This window comes from Vanessa tameamea, chromosome 8, assembly GCF_037043105.1.
Source record: "Vanessa tameamea isolate UH-Manoa-2023 chromosome 8, ilVanTame1 primary haplotype, whole genome shotgun sequence".
Lineage (NCBI taxonomy): Eukaryota > Metazoa > Arthropoda > Insecta > Lepidoptera > Nymphalidae > Vanessa > Vanessa tameamea.
This window is the reverse complement of record NC_087316.1, coordinates 2352260-2366162: the sequence shown is the minus strand read 5'-3', so window position 1 is coordinate 2366162 and position 13903 is coordinate 2352260. Positions and strand designations below refer to the sequence as shown.

Genomic DNA, 13903 nt, shown 5'->3' with positions numbered 1-13903 from the left:
ACTTGTCATATTAAAAATTTGTACTTATAAAACCATTGAATACGAACTATTTGCATTATATAGTGAACAGAATAATGATTAATAAAGTGGGTATAAAAACATAGAAACTCTCTAAAGTGTGTATACCAAAGCTAAGTTATAAAAAAAAACCAAACCAAACTTAAAACATGTGTTTATGACTTTGACATTAAAATTTTAAATTCCAAGTTGTAAATAATAATTTTATATATTTTTTTATTTTGATTAAATGCATATAATTTGCTCTTCTATCTGTTCAGTAATTGTATAAAAAAATGACAATTGTAAATCAAAATTTATCGAAGAGCTAAATTTGGGTATAATGTGTATTAAATGATTAATAATCTGTGGCGTTGTAGTGATGGTGGGTGGGTGTCGTGTATTTTTAGGTTAAGAAATAGAAATATGATTTTATAAAATATATAACAAAACTTGACCAAAAATGATATTTCCTCATATAATGGAATACGCACTGATTACAATACCTGCAATTTTGTGTACATTATTACTGTTAAAACTACTGTGTAATTTGCGGTGAGTAACCTAGCATAGGTTAGAATACTTTCCCGCCTGATAAAAAAACTTGTAATACCAAAATTTCTCTGATCAGGTCGACGCTGCCTTGGAGAGTGAACTGTTGGTTCTGTAATAGAAACTTTTGGGTAAAGTTCACCGACCGCAATTGTTGGAATTGTCCGAAATGCGAGCAGTACAATGGTTTTACAAAGGTAATTTTTTGTATTATTCAAACATGAACGTCAATTTTAATACAGTACTGTTTCAATTTTTTATTGATATGAATCAACATGTATTTTACAGGACGGTGACTACAACAAAGTCTTAAGTACATCAAGTGAATATGTTTCTAAAAGTCCGAAATTATTCCAAAGAAGCCCGCCTAAAAATGGCCTCTGCAAAATGTGTAATATAAACCAACAGCTCAAGGTGACACAACTTGCAAATTTTGTTCCTATGAATGAAAGTAGATATGATGACGAAATTGATATGTACAGGTAATTAAAGTGATGTTTATGAATAATTAGTTATTTTTAGATAAATTTACTACCACAAAGCAGATATTTATTAAATATAAATTATGAAGTTCTATCTAAAAGATGTGAAGTAAAATTTATCTTGTTATGTTGTCTATTAGCTTATCTTATTTAAACAATAATTATCATTTCAAGCGAAACTAATGGCAACATAAGAATGGAACTCCTTACCAAAATTGGATTTTGATTAAATACTAAAGATGAAAGTTAGTTTAAATATATTTCTAATTAATCAGTTTAATTATTTTCATTTTTGATAATATATTAATTTTACTTTTACAGAACACAATTGGAAAAAGCCTACAAATTATGTAGCTCTTGCAAAAAAGTACTACAAATGAAATTACATAAAGAAAAAGAAACCCTTTTGGGAACTAAACTTTTAGAAACAAGGATGGTAGAAAAAAGTGATATTAAGAGATTGAAGCAAAATGAATTAATTAAAAATATAATCAATACAACATCAAGATTAATAGCAGGAATACTGGTTGTTTTGGTAGCGATTGAATGCTATGAAAATGCTTTGAAACATAGGAATTTATCAAATACAGTTTATAATATAAAAGTTATATTTTACAGTTTCATAGAAAGAATTATTTCTATAGTTAAAATGAAGACATTACTAACATTCCCATCTTTAGAGAAACAATTTACTGACATAAATAATGCTATAGATATAGACATATTTACAAGCTTTAACTCTGGACTAAATGATTTGACTCAAAAATCTTTAGGGAGCTTTGTTTGTTTTATACAGATTATTGGACATTTTTGGAATATTAACCAGACAAAATATAGCATTATTATTGACCTTTTGTGGTCCATATTTGTAGTAACTTCCATAGGGCATGTATATATAACTACAGATCCAATCATAATGAGCTTAATAAAAGTAAGTATATACACATTTAAGGGTTATATATATTTTTTTTTAAAATAAATTTTAAATATATATTTTTTTCATATTTTTCAGTTATCAAGCACTCTGGCAGTGTTGCTTGTGTATAGTAACTTGAACAATAAGACTGTTAAAATGATTACAAGAAAAAATATCACACCAAAGAAACTGAAGAATTTAGCAAATGGTTCTCCAAAAAAATTTATTGACGAAGAAGATAATATATCTTTGGATACTGATGATGATGTGTCACTTTGTAAATTTGGTTTAAACAACTTCACAGAATCCTCTAATGAAACGACTAGTCCGTTAAATAACAGTCTGATCAATGGCAGATCATTTACACCAAGAAGTGATAGCATTTGGGGCAAAACTAAATTGAATTCAACATTTAGTGTAAACTCTGTAATGTCAAATAGTCCAAACCCACTTTCAGATTCAGTTTTTATAAAGCCATCATTCAATAAATATCAAAAGAATATGAAAGATGATTCAGATTCAGATTTAGATGAAAGTATTAGTTCCTTGTGCATAAGTAGTCCTAAAAAGAAGAGTTCCAAAATGAATCCAGTGTTTGCACTACGTAAATTCAATGCATCACCTAATTTCGTAGCTCCTACTCCCTTAAACCGTGCTAGGCCTCTAATATCTCCTAGTAAACTAGGCCACGGCACTTCCTGGGTTGCGGGTGGATACTGGGGAACCGAAGGTGAGCGACAGATATTCAATGTGAATGGTAGCCGCTCGTCAAGTCAGAGTTCGGGGTTTGAGTCACAAGCATCAAGCATGAATCAACGTAACCTCTTTTCTCATCCGCCATCACGCGAGGAATCGATTTGTGGGGAGCCAGAAAAATCGACATTACTTCTTGACCGTTTCCAGAATTGTAACATGAATCATTTTAACCCCCATCAGCCTCCAAGTTTTACTTCAATAAGTACACCAGTATTTCCTCAATTGCAATATAATAGTCATGTTCAAATACCTCAACCAAGATTTGCTCAGCAGACTTTTGTATCGCAGAATGTCTTTACGCAGCAGCATTATGTACCAAACAGTATGTTCAAAGCCCCCGGTGGGTCCAGACTGATCAAATTGCCTCAAGACAATTCTTTCACGTCTCGTTAACGCTCAACTGCTAGTCAGATTGACGTAACTTTTCTCATTGACTAACGATTTTTTGCTTTTTTTATTCTTCGATCGTTTTTAACTAAATTTTCATGAACTGCCATTATGTTAAGAAATCTTGTTAAGTTATATCACATGCATTAGTTTTTAAGTGGTTATTAGTTGTAACGAGTGAGTGAAGTTAGTTGTAAGTCCATTTGCTGATCTCGTGTTGGTGCCAGGTGACGGCGATATGAAAGCATTAAGAATTATTGTATTGTTACAATTTTTATATGGACGTCACTGTCCTGTCTTGAACAAAATGTGATATTAAAAGACTAGTAATTTTTGCAAAAAGTGAAAAGAAATGATTCTTGATGTTATCATTGTTTTGATTTTGTCATCTTATAGTGAAAACTTTTTGTGAAGCTCCTGAAATAAAAAATATAAACATCAAATTTTATTTTATTTTCTCATGTAACTAACAAAACAACGAAAACGGCTCTTTATTAACGATACGATTTAATTTATATAGTTATATATATTTGTGTATTTAAAAAAACAACATAATCATAATCAGCCTGTAAATTTCCCACTGCTGGGCTAAGGCCTCCTCTCCCGTTGAGGAGAAGGTATGAAGCATATTCCACCACGCTGCTCCAATGCGGGTTGGTGGAATACACATGTGGCAGAATTTCGTTCAAATTAGACATGCAGGTTTCCTCACGATGTTTTCCTTCACCTCCGAGCACGAGATGAATTATAAACAAATTAATTAATTAAAAACAAACAGAACTGGAAATCTGATAATTCTGTTGTAATTATTAATTCTGTAGCATGGGGGGTGGCAGGGCATCTCCGAAGTCGGTCGTAACTGCTTAAAAAGTTTTATGAACTGAGCCAATAAATAATCCAGATGATTTTCGGAGACGTACAAGAGCACAAACAACAACTTACGAGTTTCGTGCTTTTCTTTCACAGCGCTGTAGATACTGATGGGGCAAAGGGGGAACGTAAGTATCTTCGTAAAGAGTTGACGAATAATCCGAGACATCAGTGCACGCCCACTCATATTCCAAACTCTTTTTTAAGCCCCATTCTGTCACATTTCCCTGTTTATTTTTTAGATAATGTTAAAATATGGTTACAAAAATAAATTATTAAAAAACAGCAATAATTTCAGGTAAATATTAATATTTAATACATACGAAACATTTTGTGAGATCTGGTTGTGGATAAAACTGGTGTGCACTTCTTTTGTAATAACGCATATTCGGTCCACATAGTGGCTTAGGTAGAACGTTATACACTAAGTCTGCTGTAGTAGCGAAATTCCCGCATGAATCGTGGCTATCATGCTTGATTATTGAGCGCACATTACCCTGTCATAAAAAGACAGACAACATACTGAAAAACCAATATTTTTAAACAGACTACTTACTTATAATGACTTCCTGTCTAGTCTTCGGTGAAAATGGGCCCCCTGACCGAAATCAGTCTTGTGGACATGATCATATATTTTGCAGGCAAAAATACATTTAAAATAGATAAGACGTATTGGATTGGCATCACGATATCTTACGAGTTACAAAAATAACGATTGACCCGAGAACTGAGATGGCTTTTTAGTGGCTTAGAAAAAAAAAATTAGATGTATGTATGTATGGTAGTTTATACCTCACTATCTATCATAATTTTCGTTTATTTAATAATAATTAACAATTCAATGTAAATTAGTATAGCTAATTATTGTTTCAGTAAGGGGACACATTTTGCTCGTCCAAAAATTCGGCTTTTTCAGTGTCGATATTTTACAAATATCTACTGACGTTAATGAACATTAAGACGATTCTACTGAAGATATGAAAAATAGTTAAATTACGATATATTAATATTTACGAATCACAATTTCTATAGTAAATATCGTAAGTTCGTTCTTAGCTCTGAGCACATGCTGCACATGCATATGTAATTATAATATTAAAGGACATTATTATATATTGTTTTTTAATAAAATAAATTAATAATAAATACGAATTCAAGAGATTATTTGTGTAAACTTTGTATAGCTTTATATGGTTACATACATATCACAAATATAAACCAAATAATTTCATATATGAAATAATTATTTTCCTGTGGCTCGTACCTGTAAACTATTTAATTTGTTAATCCGAAACTCAGGCTGCCTAGATTCAGGTTTCAACTTTTCATAATCAATTTTTTCTACAGGTGGAAAATACAGTGTACCTCTTTTAGGGCATTCAATTCTATCTTCAACCCAATTCCCTGAGAATATTAAATTGCACTCAATACTTTAAACAATTTTGTACACACACAAATAAACATCTTACAACTATTACATGTGTATACCTAAAAGTACTCCTGTGTTGTAGATAGGACCTGGTCGAAGAGCTTTAGCTATTGCTTCAGTACGAGTTGGAGACTTTGGTCTTGTGTTGATAGTAGCCATATTTTTTGTTTAGTGGTAATATAATATAACTGAATGAATTGACATAAATTTGTATAAGTGCAATTATTAAAAAATGATTTTATATACATAGACATATACAAATATATTATGATTGACATAATTTTTGACAAGAATGTTTTTTTTAAAATAAATTTGTAGACTATGGAGGAAGCATTGATTGAAATAAAAAATAATAATTATACAATTGAAAGATCAAGTACACTGAAATCAACTTTATTGCATTGTTAGTGTTATATAAAATAATTAACTTAGATTAATCCCTAATACAATATATTATAGCTTTTATAAACGAAACCTAAATATATATTATAATTACAAAAACAATTTTCCTATATTACAATAAAAGTAAACACTTCCAAATCATGATGTAACAACAATAGTGATTTGTTATATTTCAAAAACTATTGGACTATGATATACCTACCAACATAATCACTTAAAATATTTTCTCATAAGTGATTTATAACAAAAAAGAGGTTTTTAAATGCTACTTACTATTTGTGTTAATAATGTATTTATTTAAATATTAAATATGTTTATTCAGTCTCCATAGGCAGGTTGAGGTTCTGTTTTGGCAGGGATTGTAATAGTACTGAAAGTTGACTCTCTAATGGACCAGATTGCTGTACAATACTTTTCATGTTCTTTTCAATTTGTAAAAGATCCTGGTTGATAATCTCCATATTCTGAAAAATAATTGGTTCAACAAAATAAAATCTATTCATGATATTGATAAGAGAATAATTCATATAAAGTATAAAATAAATGGTTATTACGATACATACCTCTATCATGGATGTATAAAGATGTTTGAAATCTTTATCGCTATATCTTATAAATCCACTAACGTTTGATTCAGAATCGGATGGCATGGCAGTCATTGTAATGTTTTCTAATACTGTATTATTCTGAGTTATTTAATGATAAAGATATAGTTTGCGTTTAGACTTAAGCGTCTTAGAGCAATTTTTAAATTTCAATTTCCAATATCCAATGACAAGTCGAACATAGACTGTCAAACTGACTTCTATCTAATTGTAAATTAGAATTTGTGTTTTAAAATGTTGGTTAGTGTTCATGGTATAAGATAGAATATAATCTATTAAAATCATTTTATTGTAATTAAATACAATACCATATTTGTTACGCATGATTTTAAAACATTGTATCCAATTTGTGTACTGATATTTTTAAATTCAATAAAATGACTATTCTTAAAACGACTACTGGAGTATGATTCTAAACTTACCTAAGTGTGACATTGACGTAATGGAATTCTAAATGTCAAGTTCAATAGAATTGACTGTCATCCGAAGAAAATTAGTAACCCCAATAGAATTTATAACCAATCCGGATCTTCCTACCGATTTTGAGCGAATGTTGATTGGTGGTGACTGCATATCCTGCTTGTGCTACGTCAATGGGAACAAGGACTGCAGTAGCAAATACGGAGATGAAGATTTTTAAAATACTATCTTAAAAATGAAATAAAACAGTGCTTTTTGTGAAAAAAGTAAAGTATTCATTGGAATAGTGTTCGTAATTTTAAAGGTGTACGTGTGTTAACTAAATGATTACGTATTATTATAATTTTTACATGTTTTCCATCTTACTAAGGTCTTGTTTTTATTTGGTTATCGACAAAATTATTGATTATTAGTTAAAAGTTTAATTTAATGCTATAATATTTGGTAGTATTATACAATATTCGTTTTAGTTAATTTACGTAGTATTTTAGTTAGGTATACAAATAGTCGTCTTCTGAATGCATTATAATTAAGCTAGTCTATTTATTTTCTCACATATCTTTTAATACTGGATTTCTGACTCAAACAACATTATATTAAACGATCAAGACAAAAACGACGTCTTATGTTATTACAGAGGTTCATTATAGACATCAATTAAATCTTTAATACAAAAAAACCTAAGATTTTCTTGTAAGTACATCTAATATAAAATGTTGTATAAATAATAATAATATTTTATTTACATTCAGGATAATTAGAAATTTGCTAAGAATTAGCTCATCTTAGATGTTAATTGATTCAAAAACATCTTTAATCGTCTCATTCATAAATAAAAAATATTACCTTCTGGTGAACTAGATATTGAATATTTCTTACATACAAGTATATATCTCTGATATAAATATAATAATTATCAAGTAAGTCTTATCAACTACATCTTTTATAATAGACTACAATGTATAAATAAAAAAAAAATAGTACATTTCAATTACAAAACCAATGTAGAGCTTAAATCATTAATGGAAAATTATATTTATTTTATACTTACAACTCATTTATATTAACCATAAATTGAAAATAAAGTGAATCAGAAAATTTTGAAATGGTTGAGTTGGAATAATGCACTAATTAAAATTAATTTTATCCGTGGGAATGATTAATTAAATAAAGATGATAAAATAGTCTCACATGACAATGGGAACTGTGATAAATCATGAGAAAAAATGTTAAAATTTAGAATGAAGTATTATAAACTGTATACTCCTTAAAACCTCAAATTAATCTGCCTTTTTGCTTAGATATTAACTTGTTTATAACTTCATAATTAAAATTCATACATTATTGCTGCCCAATATTAAGACAATGACTTGGCTTTAATTCAGATTGCACATAGCTAGTGAATAGACCGCATTAGGCGTCAGTAGGTTTGCCGGCGCCGGCCGGGCTGGCGTCGCGACGTCGCTACCCCCACTCCGCCCCCTGTCTCACATGATAACACTTCTTTCTTTTTTTACATTTACGTCTCTCGCATCGAGAAGTTTCATGTTTATTAAACGTAAATGATAGTAAAGACTAAAATTATTTTAAAGCAAAAAATCCTCGAGAGCTTTTACGAGCTTTTCTATTACAGTCGACAATGCTAGAGTAAGTTCCCGGTAAGTCATGTCAGAAGAACATGACGCCAAGTGTGCGCAAAGTGAACGAACCGAGAAAATCGTGTGTACGGAGAGAACTTGTGAGTGTGTTGTAGAAGATAGAGATGAAAATGCAGAAGCGTGTGCCAATGAAGAAGGAAGTGCCATTAATAAAGAGAGTCTGAGCAACGACGTCGACGAAAAGAAGGATGTGCCTAGGAAATACGGGAAAGGATCAATCCTCTGGACGAAGGAGGTTTCGAAGCTCCGCGTGTCATGGAACCTGGCGGAAGGGACAGCAACGTCGAAAGACTACGTGGCGATATGTTACACAGGTAAGATTATGTTCTCGTTGTAGGGAGCTCATTCCCTTAATTTTAACCGGTTTACATGTTACAATAATATTTTACCCATTTTTAGATATTCTTAATTTAGAGTCGTCCTTAGTTGAACGTTAGCTTTAATGAAGAGCTTTTATAAATTCCGACATAAAATTTAGTATAAAATATATATATATCCTTTATATGGCGAACGGACAAATGGGCCATCTGATTGTCAGTGGTAGCACTGTAAAAGATACAGCCATTCCTTAGATTGGTTCATCTAAGGAATGGTAGGATGTAAGCATCGGAAAGATGCCATCAACTTTGGAAGCTAAGATGTAATATGTACCTTGTGCCCATAATTGCACTGGCTCACTCACCCTTTAAACCCGAACGCAACTATACTGAATATAGTTGCTTGGTGGTAGACTATATATACCGAGAAAAAAAGAAGCTTATCTTAAATCTTGCACTAAAATTTACAATAATTCGATGATATGCATATTGTCAATAATACATATAAATTTACGTCCTAGTTTACTTTAGACCGGTGTTTTTCGAACTGTGATGCTTTATTTCGGGTGTCATGGGTTAGATAAAAAGGCTTGTAAGTCCTAAACTGCACTAAAAGATTACAATTTTACTGAAAAACTGTCTATGCCTGTCTTTTTGTAAAAAATATATCTCGGAACCCATGTTTTTACAAACAGAAACAAAATATACCAATATACTGGTAAAAGCCGCTTGTCTGAATCGGTATTACACCGAGAAAGCTATCAAAATATCCTTTAGAAACAATTTCAAACAAATTAATCGCTTAGAAATAAACAAATTTATATTAACGGACAATTGTAAGAACCGTAACTTCATAATGAATTTCGCTCGATTGTAAACGAACGAAAAACTATTAATGGTATAGTAACATAAGAGGCTAATTTCAGTGCAATTATAAACGTTAGGGGTGGTATTTTTTCTTAAAATTAAATTGGGACCTAACGAACGGTATACTCTTCCAAACAGAAAATTATTAATAAAATATTTTTTTGAATTTGATTCATTTGTGATGGAATTCTGAGGACAGAAAAAATGACTTCTACAAATATATTGATGATTGATGTCTTTCTTTTTCGTTTTATTGTAATTTTAATGCTTTATCCACAATTATTTGAATGTTTACAATTGTGGGGTGCTTAGAACTATACGGTGAAACATAAATATATATTATTTTATTTTCCGATCTTCAATTGCAAATCAGATGTTAAATTACGTTTTCACATTTTCTATAAATAAATTCGTTAATCGGTATGTAGCATCCGCAGATTTAGGGTCGTTTTCTTAAAAGCTTCTTAACGTTGGAATCAACGAATCGACCAATTAACTGAATTGATCTTAAACTTTGATCAAATTAAGGTTTGATTTTACTACCAAATTAGTCGTAACTAATTATAATGACATGAATTGGAAGTGTTCATTATGGAAAGTAGTAAAGTCACGGCATGTAAACGTCCAACTGCTTGGCTAAAGCCCTCTCTCAGAGATTATTTCACTTCGCCGGTTCAATGTTATTTACTTAATTTGATACCTTACATTATCACCAGTACCACAGCATATTTTAAGTAGAGAGGAAATGGAGTTTAAGTTTTGAATTTAGATGTCATTTTACAAAAGTATCATGTAGTTTAGAGTTTATCATCCGATAGATGCAGTTTTCCTCAAGATTTTTTTCTTCTTCGTCGATCACAAGATAAGTTATAAAGATAAATTAAGCACATGAAATTTAGCGGTACTTGCCTGGTTATAGATTCATGTTCTTCGATAAGCTTTTCGTGTATTAACTATTGGGCCATCTTCACTTATAGTGTAGTGTAATTCTAAATGTTCAATGAGTTATTATCATTACGTAATTCCGGTTTTAATCACGTTCTTTATAAAAATGTTCGACATCTTTCGAGGAGACTACGGTTTCCGTCATCGTGGAGCGGACGCGTCGAAATGACATCGCTGACGTAAACATATGTGAAATCGGAATTACTAATAATAATATAATTTGATTTCGAATACTTATTCACTATCAGCAAATTAACTAACGTCGAATACATGGTCTAACTATCGCTGCTATACGTACAACGTTGAATTGAGCTTAGAACATATGACTAGACAATTATGAATGTTCCTGTAACCCGATAAACATGAGAACCTAGCATTAACGTTAATAACATGATCGGCGTTATGATTGACTTTTCAGTATCAGGCCATCGAACTTTGTATGATTTTATAGAGTGACCAAAAGTTCTAAATGATTCCGTAAGACATATGTACGTTGCAAAGTCTCTTTTTTTGATAATTGATTATCCGATACAACTAACGTACCACCCGTTTTACTTTGATGGTACTCTGCTAGAAATCTTCACGCAAATACCAAATCTCAAATCGATATTTATTTTAAATAATAAATAAATATTGGACAACATCACATACATTACTCTGATTCCAATGTAAGTAGCTAAAGCACTTGTGTTATGGAAAATCAGAACCCAAAACAACATAGAAAACTAATGAACTTTTTCTACATTGACTCAGCCGGGGATCGAACCCGGGACCTCGGAGTGGCGTACCCATGAAAACCGGTGTACACACTATTCAACCACGTATATTCGTTAAAATGTTCTAAAGAACTTTGTACAAAAATTACACAGTACTGGACCGAAGTTTTTGCTGAGTGTAACGTTTCTTATACCCGAGACTGGATACGAGTTGGTTGTAACTGTACTGCATAAGCTTGTTGCATTCATTGAAAACAGGAAGCTCTGCCGCCCTTTTGATAACATCGCTTCACTTGCTTGAAATATCTTCGTAATGTTGAATGGAACCGCATGTACCGAGCATTCATTTAAGAGGAAAATACGACGCAAATGTTCTGTTTTTTTTTTTTAATTAAAATAAGTTATGAAAGAAACCTTATAATTTTATTATAAATTTAATAAAATGAACTGTGATGTAAATCGCTATAGTACCGTTTTGATAATTTCTATATAACTGTTGTGTCTTCATTACCCGTACTCTGAAAAACCCTTGTAAGTCAGACCCGTCATGAAAAAGAAAGAGAGAATTAATGTTTAAATTATCGTTTCGTTTAAAGAACGTCTGTATGTTATTAATATTATATTTACTTTGTGGTAGTGCTTTGTGTAAACCAGTCTGAATAAAAAAATATATAATGAGTATATTTTTAATGGAGTCAATGATAATTTCAAGTTCAAGAAAGTGCAATTTACGCCTACGTGTATTTAATTGTGCGCCCGCGCGGGCTCCCGCGTCGATACACTGCAAATTGATAGCTTTTATTACTTGACACACCGTTTTATTAGCAGTATAATGGCTCTGACTCAGGCAACAATTCTTAGTTTATTTTTTATTTTTACAATATTAATGACCGCATATTGACTTTTTGGTTCAAAATTTATTACAAAGTCAAGTTCAAGCTTGCCGACGGCCAAATACGCTGCATTTGATTACGCAGGTACATTAAAGTATTACCGTATTCCATATAAGCAGATTATAATAAAAAATAAATGAATAATAAAAATGTTGCCAGATTAATTAATTATTAAGATACTGTTTTTAAATATAGTGATGACAACACGAGGGTTAATGAAGCTGGGTCGAAGTTATATTATTCTTATTCGTTATTATAACCATATAGAGCTATATTTGCAATCTTAAGAAACAAAGCAATGGCGAGCGACGCTGGGCACGCGACTACCAGTCCATTACATAAGACCCTTGTAAAGCCTTTCACCAGAAACCGTGAAATTTCCTCGTTTAACTATTTTTTAGGCCTAATGTCTTATCTATGTCATTGTTATGTATTATGGTTATTATTTTTTGCCGATCGCTTGCTTAACCAGTTTAATACAGAGCAAGAATAGGTAGCGCCAAATTGTCAGAGACACATTGATAAAAAATAATATTCCCTTTTATACCGTTGTTATACATTCTGACCATCGAAATCTCTGAATTTCAATCTTTGAATTCTTTAGCGTAAATCGTTTTTGTATTTCATTCAATAGTATTGTTTTATTATATATGGATGTAAGTACTTCCGTAACATTTATAATAGCAATCTCCAATTTCACCCGACTTTCGCCGATTCTGCATTCGTATTCGTGTCACGACCGTGTCGTCGGACTTCAAAAGAGCGATTCTTAAAATACTCAATTCGAATTTCTGCAAACCGGTGCGGCAACAGAAAGTGGAATTGCATGGTGCTTGATTTTGTGTGCAGTGGTTGATAGCGTCGCCGGTCGCACTGAGCAATGTGCAGGTCACCACGCCTCAGTGGTCGCATGAATGAGCATAGCAGGCCCCGCGCGCCTCCGCCCCGCCACTCGGTTTGTGAATGAAGTCCCCACCGGCGCGTGCCTCACCGCTCACGCTCAGTCGCAACGAGCACCGCTTCGCTACGCGAGCGCATGTTCCTATTTTGAATTTTGACGGATCGAAATTCGAAAACGCGAGTATTTGTGTTACAGTTTTTTACTATTAAGGAGACTCTTAGCCAATACGTTAACTGTGGTGAACAGTGGACGTATTGCACACACACACACACATAAACCGGCTTTTGGAAAAGTCATCACTAGACTTATTAGGTAAGTAATTAAAAGCGAATTATCCGTCTATAGCTACGTAGGCTGGTGTATCATATCTAGTTTGGTGACACGTAGGCTAGGTTCAATGAAAAATACGACAGTGGGCTGCGCAGTAGGTGTTTGCCCACGTTATTACAAATATGGTGTATGTAGTACGCCGTCAAGTCTTCTCCGACATCGGGCACGTATTATTTGGATGATTACTGTAGGTGTCAGTCGGTAATACTTTCACAAGCTCGACTTAAATCTGCGCTATTATTTAATGTATTACACTCAATTATAAAAGTTTGATTTGAATAATACGATATTGTCGTTTGCGCTATAAAATGAGTGCCACTATTTATCTTATAACTTATGTTCTAAATATTAATGTAAAATGTCTGACAGCTGTGATTTTTGAATTTTAAATGTATGTTCTCGTTAAACAACAATATTTTCTATATATAATCTGTTCCAAAGTGTAGAAAACAGTGGTGAA

The 13903-nt window shown here is 32.0% G+C and overlaps 3 protein-coding genes and 1 long non-coding RNA gene across 8 annotated transcripts in view; 2 read left to right on the top strand and 2 right to left on the bottom strand.

Annotated features, from left to right (window-relative positions):
- The first annotated feature begins 360 nt into the window (after positions 1-360).
- LOC113396226 (uncharacterized) lies at positions 361-3533 on the top strand. Its single transcript, XM_026634100.2, has 5 exons — positions 361-552; positions 629-746; positions 838-1031; positions 1353-1962; positions 2044-3533. The coding sequence occupies exons 1-5, from the start codon at positions 461-463 to the stop codon at positions 3094-3096; spliced, it is 2067 nt and encodes a 688-aa protein (XP_026489885.1). The 5' UTR covers positions 361-460; the 3' UTR covers positions 3097-3533.
- On the bottom strand, positions 3199-5659 carry LOC113396233 (uncharacterized). Its single transcript, XM_026634107.2, has 5 exons — positions 5449-5659; positions 5225-5364; positions 4284-4457; positions 4033-4187; positions 3199-3507 (listed from the first exon to the last, which is right to left on the bottom strand). Exons 1-5 carry the CDS (start codon positions 5546-5548, stop codon positions 3459-3461), a joined length of 618 nt encoding a protein of 205 aa, XP_026489892.2. The 5' UTR covers positions 5549-5659; the 3' UTR covers positions 3199-3458.
- Positions 5660-5766: 107 nt separating this feature from the next.
- LOC135193377 (uncharacterized) lies at positions 5767-6621 on the bottom strand. The gene is made up of 2 exons (XR_010309199.1): positions 6355-6621; positions 5767-6255 (listed from the first exon to the last, which is right to left on the bottom strand). It is a non-coding gene; the product is annotated as an uncharacterized LOC135193377 (long non-coding RNA).
- Positions 6622-6931: 310 nt separating this feature from the next.
- The window catches only part of Hecw (Hecw ubiquitin protein ligase), a 102381-nt gene continuing 95409 nt past the window's right edge, over positions 6932-13903 (top strand). Inside the window, exons 1-2 of one of the 5 annotated variants that reach the window (XM_026634145.2) lie at positions 6932-7082; positions 8450-8788. In XM_026634145.2, the coding sequence (XP_026489930.2) occupies positions 8482-8788 (307 nt within the window). In that variant the 5' untranslated portion in view covers positions 6932-7082; positions 8450-8481. Of the gene's footprint in view, positions 7187-8449; positions 8789-13197; positions 13426-13903 lie in introns of those variants that run through there. The other 4 variants (XM_026634144.2, XM_026634146.2, XM_026634147.2 and 1 more) reach the window with 4 other exon arrangements.

Bases quoted from the DNA above. Each gene is read 5' to 3' on its own strand.
- LOC113396226 (XM_026634100.2), top strand. From the start codon at position 461: ATGATATTTCCTCATATAATGGAATACGCACTGATTACAATACCTGCA. The intron at 747-837 runs GTAATTTTTTGT...TGTATTTTACAG, and splicing joins AGTACAATGGTTTTACAAAG to GACGGTGACTACAACAAAGT. The intron at 1,963-2,043 runs GTAAGTATATAC...CATATTTTTCAG, and splicing joins TCATAATGAGCTTAATAAAA to TTATCAAGCACTCTGGCAGT.
- LOC113396233 (XM_026634107.2), bottom strand. From the start codon at position 5,548: ATGGCTACTATCAACACAAGACCAAAGTCTCCAACTCGTACTGAAGCA. The intron at 5,365-5,448 runs GTATACACATGT...TAATATTCTCAG, and splicing joins CAACACAGGAGTACTTTTAG to GGAATTGGGTTGAAGATAGA. The intron at 4,458-5,224 runs GTACGAGCCACA...TTTTTATGACAG, and splicing joins ACAAATTAAATAGTTTACAG to GGTAATGTGCGCTCAATAAT.